This window comes from Amphiprion ocellaris, chromosome 11 (assembly GCF_022539595.1).
Source record: "Amphiprion ocellaris isolate individual 3 ecotype Okinawa chromosome 11, ASM2253959v1, whole genome shotgun sequence".
Classification (NCBI taxonomy): Eukaryota; Metazoa; Chordata; class Actinopteri; family Pomacentridae; genus Amphiprion; species Amphiprion ocellaris.
Window position 1 is genome coordinate 24,616,201 of NC_072776.1, and position 16,358 is coordinate 24,632,558.

Below are 16,358 nucleotides of genomic sequence, written 5' to 3' on the forward strand. Positions count from 1 at the left end.
CAAGTCTGCATTATATAAGATCAGGTGTTTGGAGTGTTTAGGTTTATCAGGCTAATTAATGCCTTAGTTAGTCGGATGTGGGAAGTTACTGTAATAAAGGTTGAGTCGGCATTATGTGGGCCTGCAATAATCCTGAAAAGCAAAAATCAATAATGGCAAATTCTCTGCGTTTTTAAAGCACTTTTTGACCTTACTGGTATTAAACGCATTTCACAGTGTTTCCCAATTACACATTCACATATCAGTGGTGGTGCATCACTGCCATCTGGAGAAAATTTGGGGTTCAGTTTCTTGCCCAAGGACACTTCAGCGTTCGGAAGTTAGTGGGGACCAAACCAACCTTGCAATCAGTGGACAACCCGTTCTACCACAGCCACTCTAAGTGAATTCATGAAACTGTGGTCCCATCTGACATCTAACTTTGCAATATCCCTAACCAGATGTGACATTTCAATTGTCTCCGGCAGTAGAGTCATTCTAGAAAATCTAATCTGAAGGTTTGTGACATCTTTAAACAATCAAACCATAACTTGTACCCTGTACACCATGGCTGCAGCAGTGAGCATCACATCAGTGTATCTATTTACTTCGAAACAAACAAAATAATGGTACAAAGTGATGGGGAATTTGTTCTGAGTATCTGATGGAACGAAAGGATGAAAATAAAGTTTAATGATCTTTGGGGGATTTAAATAAGTAACAAGCAGCCTGTGAGAGAATCCAAGTTTCAGCCTCACTTGTGCCCCTTCAGACTGAGCCGTGTGAAACAGATGTATTCTGAGATGTACCCTGATGCTACCAGACCCCTCAACACCCTCAGCCCCCTTCAGAACTGTCTGACTTAGACAGCCAGCTGCCGGAGACAGCTCACGGCTGATTGATTGTCTGTAGGTTCAGTAAAGACACCATTAATTTAGAGTAGAAGGGACAGCAGGAGGCAAGGAGAGAGAAAAGAGGCAGAGAGTGAAAATGACAAGAAAGTCGAGGAACAAAGAGAGATCTTGGATTAATTCTGAGCTCAGGGTATTCAGAAATAATCAGTATATCGTCTGTGAGATTGGAAATTTGGCAGTTAAGAGTCCTTGTTGATCATCATGGAATGTAAGTGAGTACAGACTGGAAGGTGAACACTGACTGTTTGTGGGTTTTTATCAAGCTAAGATTTTTTTAAGATCTTGTTATTACCAATCTGAATGAAATGTATTTGAAAATGGTAACTTAAGGATGTATGACAACTGTTCCAGATTTTATAAAATATTAAGATCTGAAATATTATTCAAGATCTTGGTTCAAATTACATAATTTATATGACCCTCAGTGACCTTCATTTTCTGAAACCATCTATAAAACTACTTCAAAAATTCACCAGTGTGGGAATGACATTTAGACATTTAATTAGGACACAGTACTAATGCAAAAAATATATTTGATTTGCACTAGATAAAAAAATCAATACCTCAAATTAAAGCCATGTTTTTCTAATGTTTCTCTACAAGCCCTGTTTTATGCAAATGTTGTCTTACCACAAGCAGGCATACATGAACTCTGCATAAATAAAATACAGTATTGACAAATGCACCAGAATTAGAACAAATTGATCAAAAAAATAGTAAATGCAGTTATGAGTCTGACCAAACGTACAGTTTTGCTACTTCAGACACATTTCTTCAGGGATCAAATGAGGTTCAATACCCACTTTTACATCTTAAAAAATCTTCAGATACAAAGCAGACATAAATCAGTTTGTTTAGTCTCCAGTGTGTTTACACTTGTCTGCCCTCTAACTCTCGCTACCTTTGCTGTCCGCTGCCTCTGGGGCTCACAGATAAATGTGTCACAGCAGAATACAAAGCACTGTGGTCAGTGACAGACTGATTGGAGAATGACTTGTTCACCCTATATCTCCTTCACACATCTCAGTCCTCCGAACATTCCAGCCGACACACCAACACCTCCTAAAATACTCTGTGGCTCTTTTCTTTATGCATCCCAGTCCTCCTTTCTTTGTACATGAATCTCAGTCTTTACTGCCAACTTTGCTGCAAGGGTTTTCAATATCTGACATGTAGCACATAACTTCTCCGTCTCGTATACGTGAATCTAACATTAGCAAGGTTTCTGATCTGGATGTGTGCATTGGTGCAGGAATGTCTTTGTCCACATCCATCCTCCATCATTTCTGCACTAGCTGAGTGAATTCAGCAGGATTGATGAACCCTAGTTCGGGACACTGCTGCATTTTTCTTCTCCATCTTCTTATGTGTGCGACAGAGATGAGAGCAACAAGCGATAAAATTTATCCTCCACATTATCGCACTGTCATTTTGATTTTAGCATATAGGTCATCATTACATCATTCATTGATATATATATATTTTTTTTTTTTAAGTTTTTTTTTGGCCTTTTTTCCGCTTTATTTTTCATAGGCGTAGTGAGAGAGAGACAGGAAACAGGGGAGAAGAGTTGGGGGAAGACATGCAGCAAAGAGCCACAAGCAGGAATCGAACCTGGGCCGCTGCGTCGGGGACAAGCCCCTGTACATGGGTCGCCCACTTAACGCGTTGAGCTATACGGGCGCCCGATATTTTTCAAACTGACTTATCACTATGTGACTTGGAGCAAAGACGCATGTCCTTCCATGGCAAAAAAAAAAAACATTTCCAACACCTGACTGATTTGTTTACATGCCGCAGTACCCTGAAGTAACCCAGCGAGCATATTCTCATCTCTCAAAACTTAAAAAAGGTCTTCTTTAGGATTCGGAAATAAGATTTACTTCTCTGCATGTGCAAAGAACCTCAATAAATTCAAGCTAACAGCAGGGACAGTAGAGTGCAAAGAAAGATTTACCATATTAAGAACTACGAATAATTTGCTAAAATTAAGGCATTAAAATTACTTTTGAAAGCATCTTTCAGCATCTGTGAATGACGAAAATTTTATTCATCCCTTGAACTAAGTCGTGCTCAATTCCAGCACTATAGAGTTCACAACGGAATTATTATCTCCCAACTGAACACAATCACACCTGAGCAGAGAAACACAGAAAATAAGCAGTAATAAGCAGTACCAAGAGAAAGCACTACTTCTTGAACATGCCACCTCCTGAAACATTTTTGAAATGTTTAGGATATATTAGAATATTTTTTGGTGTACCGTCACATACATATGACTGCAGCTGCCCTTCATTTACCCTTTCCAGCGTTTGACTCGTTTCATAGAAAAAAAAACACTTGATTGGTGTGCAGGTGCCATCAGGCAGCAGGTATGACATTGAATCTATTATTAAATTTTTATCTTTTAATTCTACCAATCTTTTACAGCTTTTAAGAGATGCATCAACATTCCTGCACCCCTTCTGCTTGGATTTAGCCATAAGTTTTGTAAAATATGTGTGTTTGGCCTGTAGAGTTTATGCCACTAATACACGTTGTATTTTGTTCCAGTGCCTGCAAAAGGTCTTTGATTCAAGTCGGCATTGTGTCGTTTTATGTGTCTAATCAAAATGGAGTGGAAACTATGCCCAACAGGCACAAACAGACTCAGAGCGAGTCGGGTTGTGAAGCGCAGCCCTAAATTACAGTCTCATTTAGGCCAGGAAAGGGTCCAGATACCAGACTGGTCCACCTGCTAGACTGTATCTTCTCATTAGGCACAATGACTATTCAAAATCCAACACCAACAGTTTGTCCAAAAGCCGATTATTAAAGCAGCAAAGATGCTCAGAATAATAAAAACAATAACTCTGACCTCGTAGCAAAACTGGATATCATTTTTATCTTTGATATCAGCATCAATGTGATGTTCAAGTTTCTGTATCAAACCCTAAATGATGTTTTTCTTGGTTCTATGTTGCAGAGTATGAACACATATTTCTACAAAACAACATGCCAACATGACAAACAGCTGAAGTAGGACTTTGCAATACCAAACAAAGTTACAGTGAAAACGAGAGTATATATGCAAATAAATGAAAAACAATCTGAAGAATCGATGTCAATTTTCAGTACATCAGTTTTTGAAACTTTGTTTTCAAAAGTTTGGCCAATACCTCATTTATCAGATCACAGAATAGATGTAACTGAAGAAAAGGGTCTTTAATATGACATGATGAGGACAGATGGTGACTAACATGGAGGTTGAGTGGCCACATAAGGAAGCTGCACTGTAGCTGCCGATGGAAAGAGAGGGAACGGAGCAAATTTTTCATCAAGAGGAGATTAATCACTATTGAAGAACCTTGTCAGACCAAATCTGATTGAGACTGAGAGAAAGAAGTCTGCACTATGGCGATATCGTCTAACTGCTCGTGGTCATCCAGTGCTGACGGACCAGATTCTGTTATCAGAAAAAGGTCGAGCCAATTCTATCTTGAAAATGGCACCACAGCAATTGTCACAGTAATATAACAGCCTGCTGTGGGATCCAAAACGTGTTCTGATGGCCAATCAGACAGTGTCTGAATGAGTCTGAGATCGTACTGATAGGCACTTACTAATCACACAGCTGGTCTGTATTTAAATACATAAGAGAGAGAGAGAGGGACTGAAATGACGGGAGAACAGAGTGAATGCATGAAAACACAAAAGAGCAAGGAGGATAAAAAGTTGATGTCTTTGATTTGAGTGCAAACCTAATCACAGCCGGGATCTAATCAGTGACCAGTGTTGGCCGGTGCCTTTTCTGTCCTTGACTGAACTTCACAAAACAAACACTTTTATAAAAAAAAAATCTTTCCCCCCTACAGCTACACAGAAGATGCTGGTTAGAAAAGAGAGAAAGCTCCACTGTTCACATATCCCTTTGATTTCCTAAAAAAAATCAAAACAAAGAGTCAGTTTATTTCCTCGAGAGGTTATGAAAAGAAGATGTAATCGCTTGTCAGACATGAAACATTACACAGAACAAACACACAGATTTGCAGGGAACATGGTGTTTCTCCACCTGGAAAAGGGTCGCCACTTGTCTCCTGGTCAGGGGAGCAGAAAACTCAAAATGCTGCGTTTGATCACTCCTGCAATGCCCTTGAACTCCACATATATAAACTCCTAGAGCCAGCCAGATGTTGCTGCTTTGCTCTTTTCTTCCTCTCAGGTAATCTAAATTATCACTTAAGTCTATGCTGTGTATCTGATATGAAAAAAAATATCAGATTTAAAAGAGGCGGCACATTCAGCAGCAACACGTCACTAAACAAAGCTTTTCCAGTCTGATATTGCATTTTCTCACTACAGCAAAGCAAAGAGTGACATCTACTGGTGCAACACAATAATTTCAGCCTCTACCTTTCTATAATAATCCACTGTCATCCATTAAAACATGGCTTCAAGAGCTGCGACCTATTACATCTATTATGCAAATGAAACTGAACTGAGCCACACTAACATTTGCTGTGTGATTCATGTTATCTTGTCTTCCACCGTGTCATCTTGTTTTCCCACTGTGAATGCCAAATGTAAAGAGCCGAAGGTCACGGCTTTGTGGGATTGCTGTCATCGTGTGACAGGGGAAAAAGCAGCCTGCACTGACCCTTGACAACTATTGCACTTTTTTAGCCTGAGCTCAGCAGACAGTGAGAAATTATGTGTCCTGCTGCACGGTTGGATTCAAGAAAGGTGAGACATAAGGCATGCTGGAGTTACTGGCTTGTGGACTGAACTGACATTACAGTGATGCCGAGACGGGAGTTTGTGCCCTGAGCATATCCAAAAAAAAAAGAAAAGAGGAAGATGTTTCACCTGTCTCTGGAGTCCTGTTTCTATATGACTCTAGTTCCCCTTTATGGAAAAAGCCTTTGGCAAGCATGTAAAAAACTGTGTGCATGCTGGTGTGCAGTGATTTAAATTAAAGCTGCATTAACCCTCAGGACCCCCCCTGTTGAAAAATCAATCTTTTGACCATATAAGCATGTGCATATGGTGTTTTATTTCCATATTCAGGAAGAAACATCATCAGCTAAAGAACCATAAACACCACGGCTGAGCATTTTCTTCTCGGAACTGCAGCCTCAAAAACGTAAATTCCGACTTTCAGACTTAACATACACAAGGAACCAATCCTGTCCCCTCACAGTGTGGAACTTTCTGTATTCTTCTTGAGAACCAGTTTCTAAGTCAAACATGTATATCTGAATTTCTTCAGTACTACAACTTTTTGTTGGGTGGAGACAGGCAAAAACTGTAGAGTTACATTAAACAGCCCCGCCAGGAATTTGCGATGTTGCGATCGCACAAATTCAAGCGAATTCAACCAATCTCTGCGAATTCTGCATGGCCATGCAATTTTGTCCAATCACAGCAACTTTTCCACAATTTTGGCCAGCCTCCCATGAGTTCCACCAATCACAGCAGGGGGGGATTTGATGGACGGACAAAGGAATGACTTGAATATTCGGTTCGGTCCGTGAGGTCAGAGGCGGTGAGCTAACGGAGGAAAGAGCCGAATTTTCGGCTCGGTTCGTAACGCCCGACGGGGGGTGGGGGTGGAGGTGGAGATAGGAAGGGGCGAATATTCGGATTTCAAAATAAATATCCGCATACCACCATGGGGACCGAATATTTGGGTCCAGCCCTAGCAACAGGTTAAAGTTTCATGGAGAAAAATAAGCAATGAAATTTTTGTCAAACTTTTCAGAGAATAACTGAAAACATACTTTGTTGTGGTATATCGTCATATATATCGTTATGGTGATATAAAATAATCCATATCGTGATATATGATTTTTTCCATATCGCCCAGCACTAAGTGATTCAATTTTGACAGTGATGCGGCTTAAAGTCTGGATCCACGGATCTGTTAAGGGATTGAGATAGTGGCGTCTGATAGCGGCACGTTAACCATGGCAACAAGTGAACGTGACCTCAGCGGCCTGCTGACGATCACATGATGGTGATCTTACTACGAATTCACCACTGTGGACGTATCGGAAATGATACAAGAAACAACTGATTAAATTGTGGGGGTGTTTCTGAGTCCCATCAATTCCTGCCGCCCACTACATATTTACGTCACGCGATTCAGTATGTACACATGCATAACACATGCCTGTGCTCAGTGCAAGGTCAGGTAATGAACACTCTTGGTGGAGTACTGTGCTCTCTGTGTGCTTTTCTTGTTAATTGGCGTGATAAGCCGTGAGCGCGTGTGTGAATACATGTGTGCCAGGAAGTGAAATTAACTTTTTAAGCCACTGACAGATATGTCCAAATGTGATTCATTCAATAGTAAATTTTCATTTTGTGCCATAAATCTCCCAACTACTTCATGTTAAACCAGTATCTGGCTCCTGCTAATTTCCCACCATGTTATGCCAGTTTTTGTGTAAATGGGTTGGAGCGTGAAAAAATTAATTTCAGAACAAATATTGTAAATTACAATGTTGAAACATGTTCTAAAAGCTGAAAAAAATGCAACTTTTTAGCAATTGTTACTGTCTGCCGCAATTTCATCGCAACAAATAAGCTTAAAACATCACAACTTACATCGAGATTTTTTAGAAAAGCTGCCGCTAATTCAGGCATTTTAGGTCGCAACAATCTCGAAATATGCCCGCAAAATCCTGGAGGGACTGATTAAAGGAATTCTAAGGGTAGAAAATGATATTTTTTAAAAAAAAACTCTAAATATACAATTGTGATAAACAAATATGAGATTTCAGGGGTTTAATCAATAGCAAGAGAGAGTTTTTAACAGGGGGGCAAGTGGCTCCAAGCACTATAATACAGCCTCAGAAATGACAAAGTCACACTTGCATCAATGATCTGCAGGCTGTAGGTCAAAAACGTACACATCGATACATTTACTTGTCGTGCATAAAATTACTAGACCAGTTAAAGTAGTTGAATATTACAAAGCTGGAGTTTAGTTAAATTGCAATAGCATTTTTAACCAAAAGTCTGCATTGAAAAGAAGAGCTTCATCAGGCAGGGAGAAGTGAAGTGGAAAGGAAGCATAGAAACCAGTATCATTGGACCTCATAAAATCAGGATATCTTGGTTTCTCTTCCATCAAATTCACCAGCATTTTAGAACTGAAGCATAAAAACACTACACTTTAAAAGGGATCACACTGAAAGATTGAATATTAGAACAATTAGACACAAGCAGTTTGCTCACTGGCAGGATTTTGGTTTTGATTTACTGATAAAATTACAACTTCAGTTAGATCTCTCTTTAATATTTAGAGTACCACAAGTACAGAGAGGTGACATGTTAAAAGAAAAAAATGAACTCTTGACCCCTGCAAAGAAATGTGATGGCACTGTCATGCTGTGGGGGATATGTTGCTGGCATTGTTGCCCCTTTAGAGGGAAGAGGCACGTCAAATCAATACAAAGTTGCTGTAAATTATGACTTTTGTTTGATGAATAAACATCTCAATACTGGTGGGAGTGGTCTATCCCAGGATGACCGTGGTCTCATCCATAAAATATGACAGGTCACCGAATGGTTTGAGAGTGAAAATTATTTTTTGGACCAATATTGGAGCGATTTCTCCATCAACACACCAAATGAAGGAATATCTTTTAGAATAATGGTGTTTATCAGTCCAGTAGAATTTCATAGACTTGAAGAATCAATGCTAAGGTGTATTGAAGCTATTTTGCCATCACTTAATGACCCAGAATCTTACTAAAAAGCTTTCTGTTGGATTTTTCTTTGTCACCCATTTCTAGGTTCCAAAAATATTTATGTGGTTGACTAGGTCATTAGGGTCAGGTCATTATCCAGTAAAATACAGAAATCTGAAGATCGTCCCTCCTTTTGCGACAATACAGTCAACAGAATAGTCCCTGTGTTTTTGCTGAAGAAAAAGATTTCCTGACAAGTCACACCTTAGCTCTGTTATTTGAATTTTTTTTTTTTTTACATAATAACTGGTTCAAAATGGGAACCTTCCAGCCTCGTGGGGTCTGAGTAAGTTGCTACAGAGAAGATAACAGGACCATATTAGGCCATTATGCAACAGGGGGACTTATACAAGGTCGGCAGTCGGAGATAACAAGTCCCCATATGTACTAAACATGTTTCGTCTACACGATATATGAAAGGATGTCACTCCTGAGCCATGGATGTGGACCGAGTTATCTGTAAAGTGCTGTGAACATAGTATAAACACAGGATGCTACAACCGGACAGAGAGGCAACAAATCCAGGATGTATAACTTGACATTTCATAGCAAACTGTAAATACATTTTTCAAGACAGGCACCGCCACATGGGAATAATGATTATTTCACTTCGTCTTCCTAATAGCAGAAGCTTTTTATTTTACTTACATTTGGCCTTTATCACTGTAATATAAGCTATTCACTCCACTAATGGCTTTCTTTCTGTAGCCTCATGAGACCCAGAGAGAAAGAGACTGAGAAACAAAATTGATTTATCTGCTCTTTGAAAGCCTAAATTATTTTAAAACTCCTCAACTCCACCGAGTGAAAGTGACATGTGACTCATTCTGCAGAAATACAATTTCCTCCGTGCATTGATATGTCATGATACATGATAATATTCAGTGAAATTACTTTTTTTTTTTTAAAGGCACATTATAATTGAAATGACGTTCTCTGAGATCTTGCATTTCTAAAAGAAGAACAGTGAGCTCATAAGTAAAACTGAAAATGAAACACGACGAATAATGGGATTTTTTTTTTGGAGAAACTGTTTTCATGTGATGGCCTGTCAAATGGCTGTCTGATAGGGGAGGAAACGGGCAGCAAGGGCATAAAAAAGGAGCAACGGATCCACACAATGTTGAGCTGTCATTCAGAATCCTTTTCTTTGGCGGTGAAATGCTTTCTGACTATCCCTCTATCAGTTACTGGTCTCTACTCTGAAGGAAAACGACAGGACCTTGGCTTAATTAAGTTTAAAAAAAAAAAAAAAAACTCTATTTGAAGCTACAATAACAGCAACCAGTAGGGCTGAACGATTTGGGGAACAGATCTTAACATATTTTCTGATAGAGAGTGGAATTAGATTTTTTAATTTTTTTTATATATTTTTTTTGAACCTCTACCACATTGTCAGCCATTCTCCTCTTTCCAACTCCCAAGCCCTTCCACGATCTCTGATTTAATCCATAAATCCAAGCCCTCTACATGTCAAGTAGATCCCCTCCCAACATTTCTGGGCAAATCCTGTCTCTCTTCACTGCTCCCCCTAATAACTGCCATCATTCACTCCTCACTCTCCACTGGTACTGTTCGAGCTCTTCTTAAAACTGCAGCTGTCTCCCTAATCCTCAAAAAACCTGGTTCAGATCCTAACAATTTCAATAACCTCCATCCCATTTATACGCTGCCCTTCATCTCCAAAATACTTGAAGAAACTGTTGCTTCTCAACTCCATTCGCATCTAACTAACAATATCCTCTACGAACTATTCCAGTCTGGTTTCCGCCACCGCCACAGTACAGAAACTGCCCCCAAAAAAGTCACTAATGATCTTCTCCTAGCAGCTGATTCTGGATTACTCACCATTCTCATTCTCCTTGATCTGAGTGCGGCCTTTGACACAATTTCTCACTCCATCCTCCTCAATAGACTGTCCACCATTGGCATCACTGGCACCCCACTTGACTGGTTTCATTCATATCCCTCAGGCCGCACTCAATTCATCCAACTCATGTCTTTCTGTTCCCCGCCCTCCCCCGTCTCTTTAGGTGTGCCCAAGGGCTCTGACCTGAGGCCCCTTGTCTTCATCATCTACCGCCTTCCCTTTGGCAATATCTTCCGTAAATGCAACATTCATTTTCATTGTTATGCAGATGACACCCAGCTCTACTCATCCAGTAAACCCAACTCCACACTCAAACCCTCCTCCCTCACCAACTGCCTGTCTGAAATAAAATCCTGGTTCACCTCAAACCTCCTAAAATTAAAGTGACAAAACAGAGAGTCTTCTCATTGGAACAAAATCAACACTATCCAAAACTGACAGTTTCTCCCTCACCATTGACAGTGCCTCAGTTTCTTCCTCCCCTCAGGTTAAGAGTCTGGATGTCATCCTCGATTCCTCAATTTCCTTCCAATCACATATCAATAACATCACCCAGTCTGCATATTTCCATCTCTGTAACATCAATCGTCTCAGCCCCTCCCTCACCCTCCGTACTAACTCCATTCTGGTCCACAGCCTCGTCACTTCCCGCATTGACTACTGTAACTCTTTGGTCTCCCTCACAAATTTCTCCATAAGCTTCAACCGGTCCAAAACTCAGCTGCTGGCATCATCTCCAAAACCCCCTCCATCGATCACATCACCCCTGTCCTACAGCAGCTTCACTGGCTCCCTATCAAATCCAGAATGGAATTCAAAATCCTCCTGTATACATTCAAGGCCATTCACAACCTCGCCCCTCCTATCCGTCTGATCTCCTTCACATCGCCTCCTCCATCTGCTCTCTCAGATCCTCTTCCTCCATCCACCTCAGCACCATGGGGAGCAGGGCTTTCAGCCGCTCTGCTCCCAAACTCTGGAATTCACTCCCACCGGACATTCAAAATATTGACTCTCTGCATCTCTTCAAGTCCAAACTCAAAATTCTATACTACTCAATACTAATACTCTAACTGCCTCTTTATTTATGTGGGTCATTACATATCATTTCATCAAGTGGTCCTCACCTGACCCCTTCAGATTTTTCTAAATTTTTACATACTTATAGAACATTATATATGATGGAATAATCCAAAATTGCAAGGCTTAATTGTAAAGAGTTCCAAAGTTATGACCATTTGAAGTAGGTGGGGGTACCCTAAAATTGCGACCAAAATTAAGACTTGAAATTTTCGGCTATTATCAGGCTTCTATAACTTCTGAACAAAAAGAGCTAGAGGTCTGAAATTTTCAGGATCATTTCATAGGAATCCATAGTCCTAAGAAATGTGAAAATATTTACTTAATATTTACAATTGCATGTTACAGAGAATGACAAAGTTGAGATTTTATCCATCACAAACTTCTAAAATGCTACTTTTGGCCACCTGTTACACAAAAACTAATCATCCTATTCATTAGAAATTGTATGTCCTGTATCTTGGCTACCTAGGGAATGGATCTCTGTAAAATAAAGGTCCTATGTTATGTTATGTATGATATATGAACAGCTAAAAATCAAAAATATCTGTCCGACCTTCGGATTCAAAGGTCAATATCAGCATGTGGGATAAGTAGTATCACAAAATAAAAGACACCATGTGAAAGTACAGGAATTGCCCTAAATTTTGACACCAAGCACAACTTGCTTCTATAAATCCATCTATGTTAAATGTTCAAATTAAATATGCACGTTTTCACCCCATATTTTAGCCATATATAACAGAAAATTTAGTGATTTTCAAGTTTTCAAATGTATGTATTACAGAGTAAAGAAGATATTATTAAGTACTTACAAATTTTCAAGAATAGTTTGCAAAGTTGGTTCAGTTATGTCTTTTCAGAAATCCTGGCATCCTGGCCAGTATGTTGCAGCTGTTTATGATAATTACTGTTACTTGGGAAATGTTGTGGAAGTGTCAACTGAGCAAGCAGATGTGTTCCTAGACTTTATGAAACCAAAAGGCCCTGCCAGATCATTTTCTTGGCCCAAAAGGAAGGACCAGTGTTGGGAGCCAACAGACCATATCCTTACTGAAATTGCGGACTTGACTACAGCAACGGGTCATCAGTATAAACTTAGCCAGGATGCAGAAAAGAAGGTTTCTGAACTGTTTAAAAAATTTCTGAAAAGACATAACTGAACCAACTTTGCAAACTATTCTTGAAAATTTGTAATTACTTAATATCTTCTTTACTCTGCAATACATACATTTGAACACTTGAAAATCACTAAATTTTCTGTTATATATGGCTAAAATCATGCATATTTAATTTAACATAGAAGGATTTATAGAAGCAAGTTGTGCTTGGTGTCAAAATTTAGGGCAATTCCTGTACTTTCACATGGTGTCTTTTATTTGGGATACTACCTATCCCACATGCTTCCCGGAAGAGTTGAAGCTGTTATAGCTGCAAGGGGTGGACCAACATCATATTGAACCCTATGGATTAGGAATGGGATGTCACTTACATTCATACGCGAGTCAAGGCAGGTGAGCGAACACTTTTGGCAATATAGCGTATCTGTTGACCGACATCGTCAGCCGATATTGGCCTATCGGCGAAATATCAGTATTAGGATATACATTGTACAGTATGGTCATAATTCAGAAAGAGAACATAATGCAGAAAAAATTGCTTGGGGCAATTAAAAAATTGGGGTGTTATGATACAGTTTGTCAAGCAGAATTACCACCCCTATTTACAATACTCAGCACTGTCTGGAGCACATGCAGAGAACAATGGTGCAGAGTCAAGTGACATCTTCAGGGTAAGCTGCTAATAAGTTTGTGAAAAATAACCTCATAATTTTCCCTTCAACACCAGAATTGTTTAATCTCTAAAAATCTGTATCAATATCGTTTTTCTGTTTTTTCAGGATTCATTCATGTAGTCTGGATGGTACATTTAGCATTTACACACCCTTAAACTTTAATCCCTTTATTTTGTTTAATCCAAAATATTTGATGTGTCCACTACCTGCAAAAATAATGACATTCCCACTACCCTCAGCTCTACTTTGTGTTCAGTGTGAATTAACAAATATCAGCGTACTAAACTAACATTTTGAACATAGTAAACATTATGGGTGTCAATACGCACCGCATCATTGTCACTATGAACATATATCCATTAGTTTTGATATAGATTGATCTGCGAAATATTTTTTTTTCTGTTAATTCATTAACTGTTTCGTGGGTAAAATGGTAAAACTAAATCTTGTCACTATTTTCTAGAGCCTGTGGTGACATATTCAAATTCAAATTTCATATTTAAGACAGTTTTAAAAGTGTCCAACCTAAAATGGCTCACGTAAATATCATGCAAAAAAGGAAAGTATCAAATGTTCACAATGAAGCTGAAACAAGTAGAGAATGTTTGACATTTTGTTTGAAAAATAACTGTAACCACACATCCAAAAAGTTGCTGATGAATTTTTCAGCAGTGACATTTCCATTTCTCAGATAATATTGTCAATTCCACCACACATCACTGCAAATGCATCAAACCAGGAAAGGTCCTAACTTTGGCTTTACATGTGTGATCAGACTCCAGCCCTGATCACATTTCCATATCTGGCCCTAAATTGGCTGCAGCAGTCAGAAAAGTTTGCCAAATAAATCAAGTCATGGAAAATATTGACAGCTTGTGACAGCACTGCAGCTCATGAGTCACTCTCTGCCTCCTTTTCCTTTTTGGAAACAAGAGGATCCTCATCACACTAGCCCCCCAGAACGATCTGCTGCCATAATTTTTACTGAGGAGTCTTACCATCGTCTGAGAGGCTCATCTGTCAGCGGGATGCTTCGTAGAGCCGATCCGAGCAGCATGAAGAAGGCAGAGAGCAGGAGGGATGCCCGCAAACCTGGAAGACACAAGATTTGATCAGGGAAGTGGAGAAAAACGCTGTGTGCAGCTGGTCGTCGCGTACTGCTTCTACTATTTTATGCTATTCTGACTTTATTTCTAAATGCTCCGAATGTGTCACCCGCTACTAGTGTATGATCGCCTGACTCTTAAAAGATCCACGCTTTTGTGGGTCAATCAATGACACCACCACCTTTCCTGGACTCCATTCCTCCATACCTGCGATGTTCACCTGGCGTCTTGCCCAGCTACAGCCGCTGCCGCCACAGGCATCCGCGGTAAGAGAAGTGGCGGCCGAGTTAGACTCAGGGCTTACCTGGTTTCGTCCTACACCTCTGATCCTCGCCGTTCATCTGTCCGGAACCCCTTGGAGTCTGGCAGCTTCAATGTGCTGTTCTTCACAGGGTATTGCTACCGATGGCTCAAGCTGGTCATCCCTGAAGCCGGGTACCCTTTTCCATGCCCCCCACCCGTGAGGATCTTCAGTCAGGGCTGCGTACAGGATCATCTTCGTCCGGTTAGTCGTGTCTCTCAGCAGTCTGACTGCTACTTAATCCGCTTGACCCTGATTAATGTCAGATCGCTCACATATAAAACTTTTATCTTGAAAGATTTCTTCACTTCCCACTTCCTGGATTTTCTGTTGTTGACATAAATGTGGAGTAAACCTGGTGACAAAAGTGTGTTTTCAGAGCTCCTCCCGCCTGGCTGCTCTTTCCTGAGCTCTCCTCGAGCATCTGGTAGAGGAGGAGGTCTTGCCTCTGTGTTCAAGGATAAGTTTAGATGTCGACTTCTCTCCACAAATAACTACACATCTTTTGATCTACAGTTATTTGTGATTAATTTTACATGTCAGATTTTATGTGCTGTCATGTACCGCCCACTTGCATATAATAAGGATTTTATCCAAGAGTTTTCAGAGTTTTTATCTGAATTCACTCCTATGTATGATCAGCTTTTGATTTGTGGAGATCAGTTGACGGACCTACACACCACCTTGGTCATACTCTGGACCTCATTATCTCCTGCGGACTGTCTTTAGCTATCAGGGAAATATCTGAAACTGTCATTTCAGAGCACCTTCCCATTATTTTTGAATTTGCAGCCCCTCCAGCGTCCTGCAATCCTCTGGCCTTGTCTCACAGACGCCGTATCTTCACCTCCTCAACAGCTGGAGCATTTACTGCTGCTTTTATGAATACACAATTTTTAAATCCTAGTGGTCATATGCATTCTATATGCCCAGACAACTTTCTGTCCTCATTTTACAGCACTTGGTCCGTGATTCTGGACTCTATTGCCCCTTTTCGCTGCAAACTGCCTAGACCAAGAGCTAATCCCTGGGTAAATGACTCGACCCGTGCACTTAGGCAACACTGCCGTCAGGTCGAACGACAATGGAAGATGCACAAACTTCACACATCCTGGGAAATACTAAAAGACAGTCTGGCTGATTATCAAAGGGCTATGAAAGAAGCAAAATGTCAATATTTATCCACCATCATCTCTAGCAATAGTCACGCCGCAGAATTCTGTTAGATACAATCAACTCTGTTGTTAACTCATCCACCTCTGTTCTAGCTGATGCTTCAGTCAAGACCTGCAATAATTTCCTTCACTTTTTCACCGATACAATTGCAACTATCAGGCAGGTCACCTCAGGAGATCTGGATGTTGACTTGCCCATTGCTCTGGTACTTTCTGCTGTGTTTGAGTAGTTTGAACAGGTTTCACTGCCAACTCTCACTAAGGTCGTGCAACATATGAAACCTACAAGCTGCCCCTTGGAAATCATTCCCACCAAACTGTTCCTCGAGGTTTTTTAACATTGTTGGTCCTAGTCTGCTGGTCTTTAAACTTCCTAAACATTTGATGAGCAAAACTGTAGGT

The 16,358-nt window shown here is 40.1% G+C and overlaps 1 protein-coding gene across 2 annotated transcripts in view; it reads right to left on the reverse strand.

Moving 5' to 3' along the window:
* Window positions 1–16,358, reverse strand: part of slc49a4 (solute carrier family 49 member 4) — an 82,871-nt gene that overhangs the window by 62,135 nt on the left and 4,378 nt on the right. For both annotated transcript variants that reach the window (XM_023274571.3, XM_055015623.1), the window contains exon 2: window positions 14,373–14,466. In XM_023274571.3, the coding sequence (XP_023130339.1) occupies window positions 14,373–14,466 (94 nt within the window). The remainder of the gene's footprint in view (window positions 1–14,372; window positions 14,467–16,358) is intronic.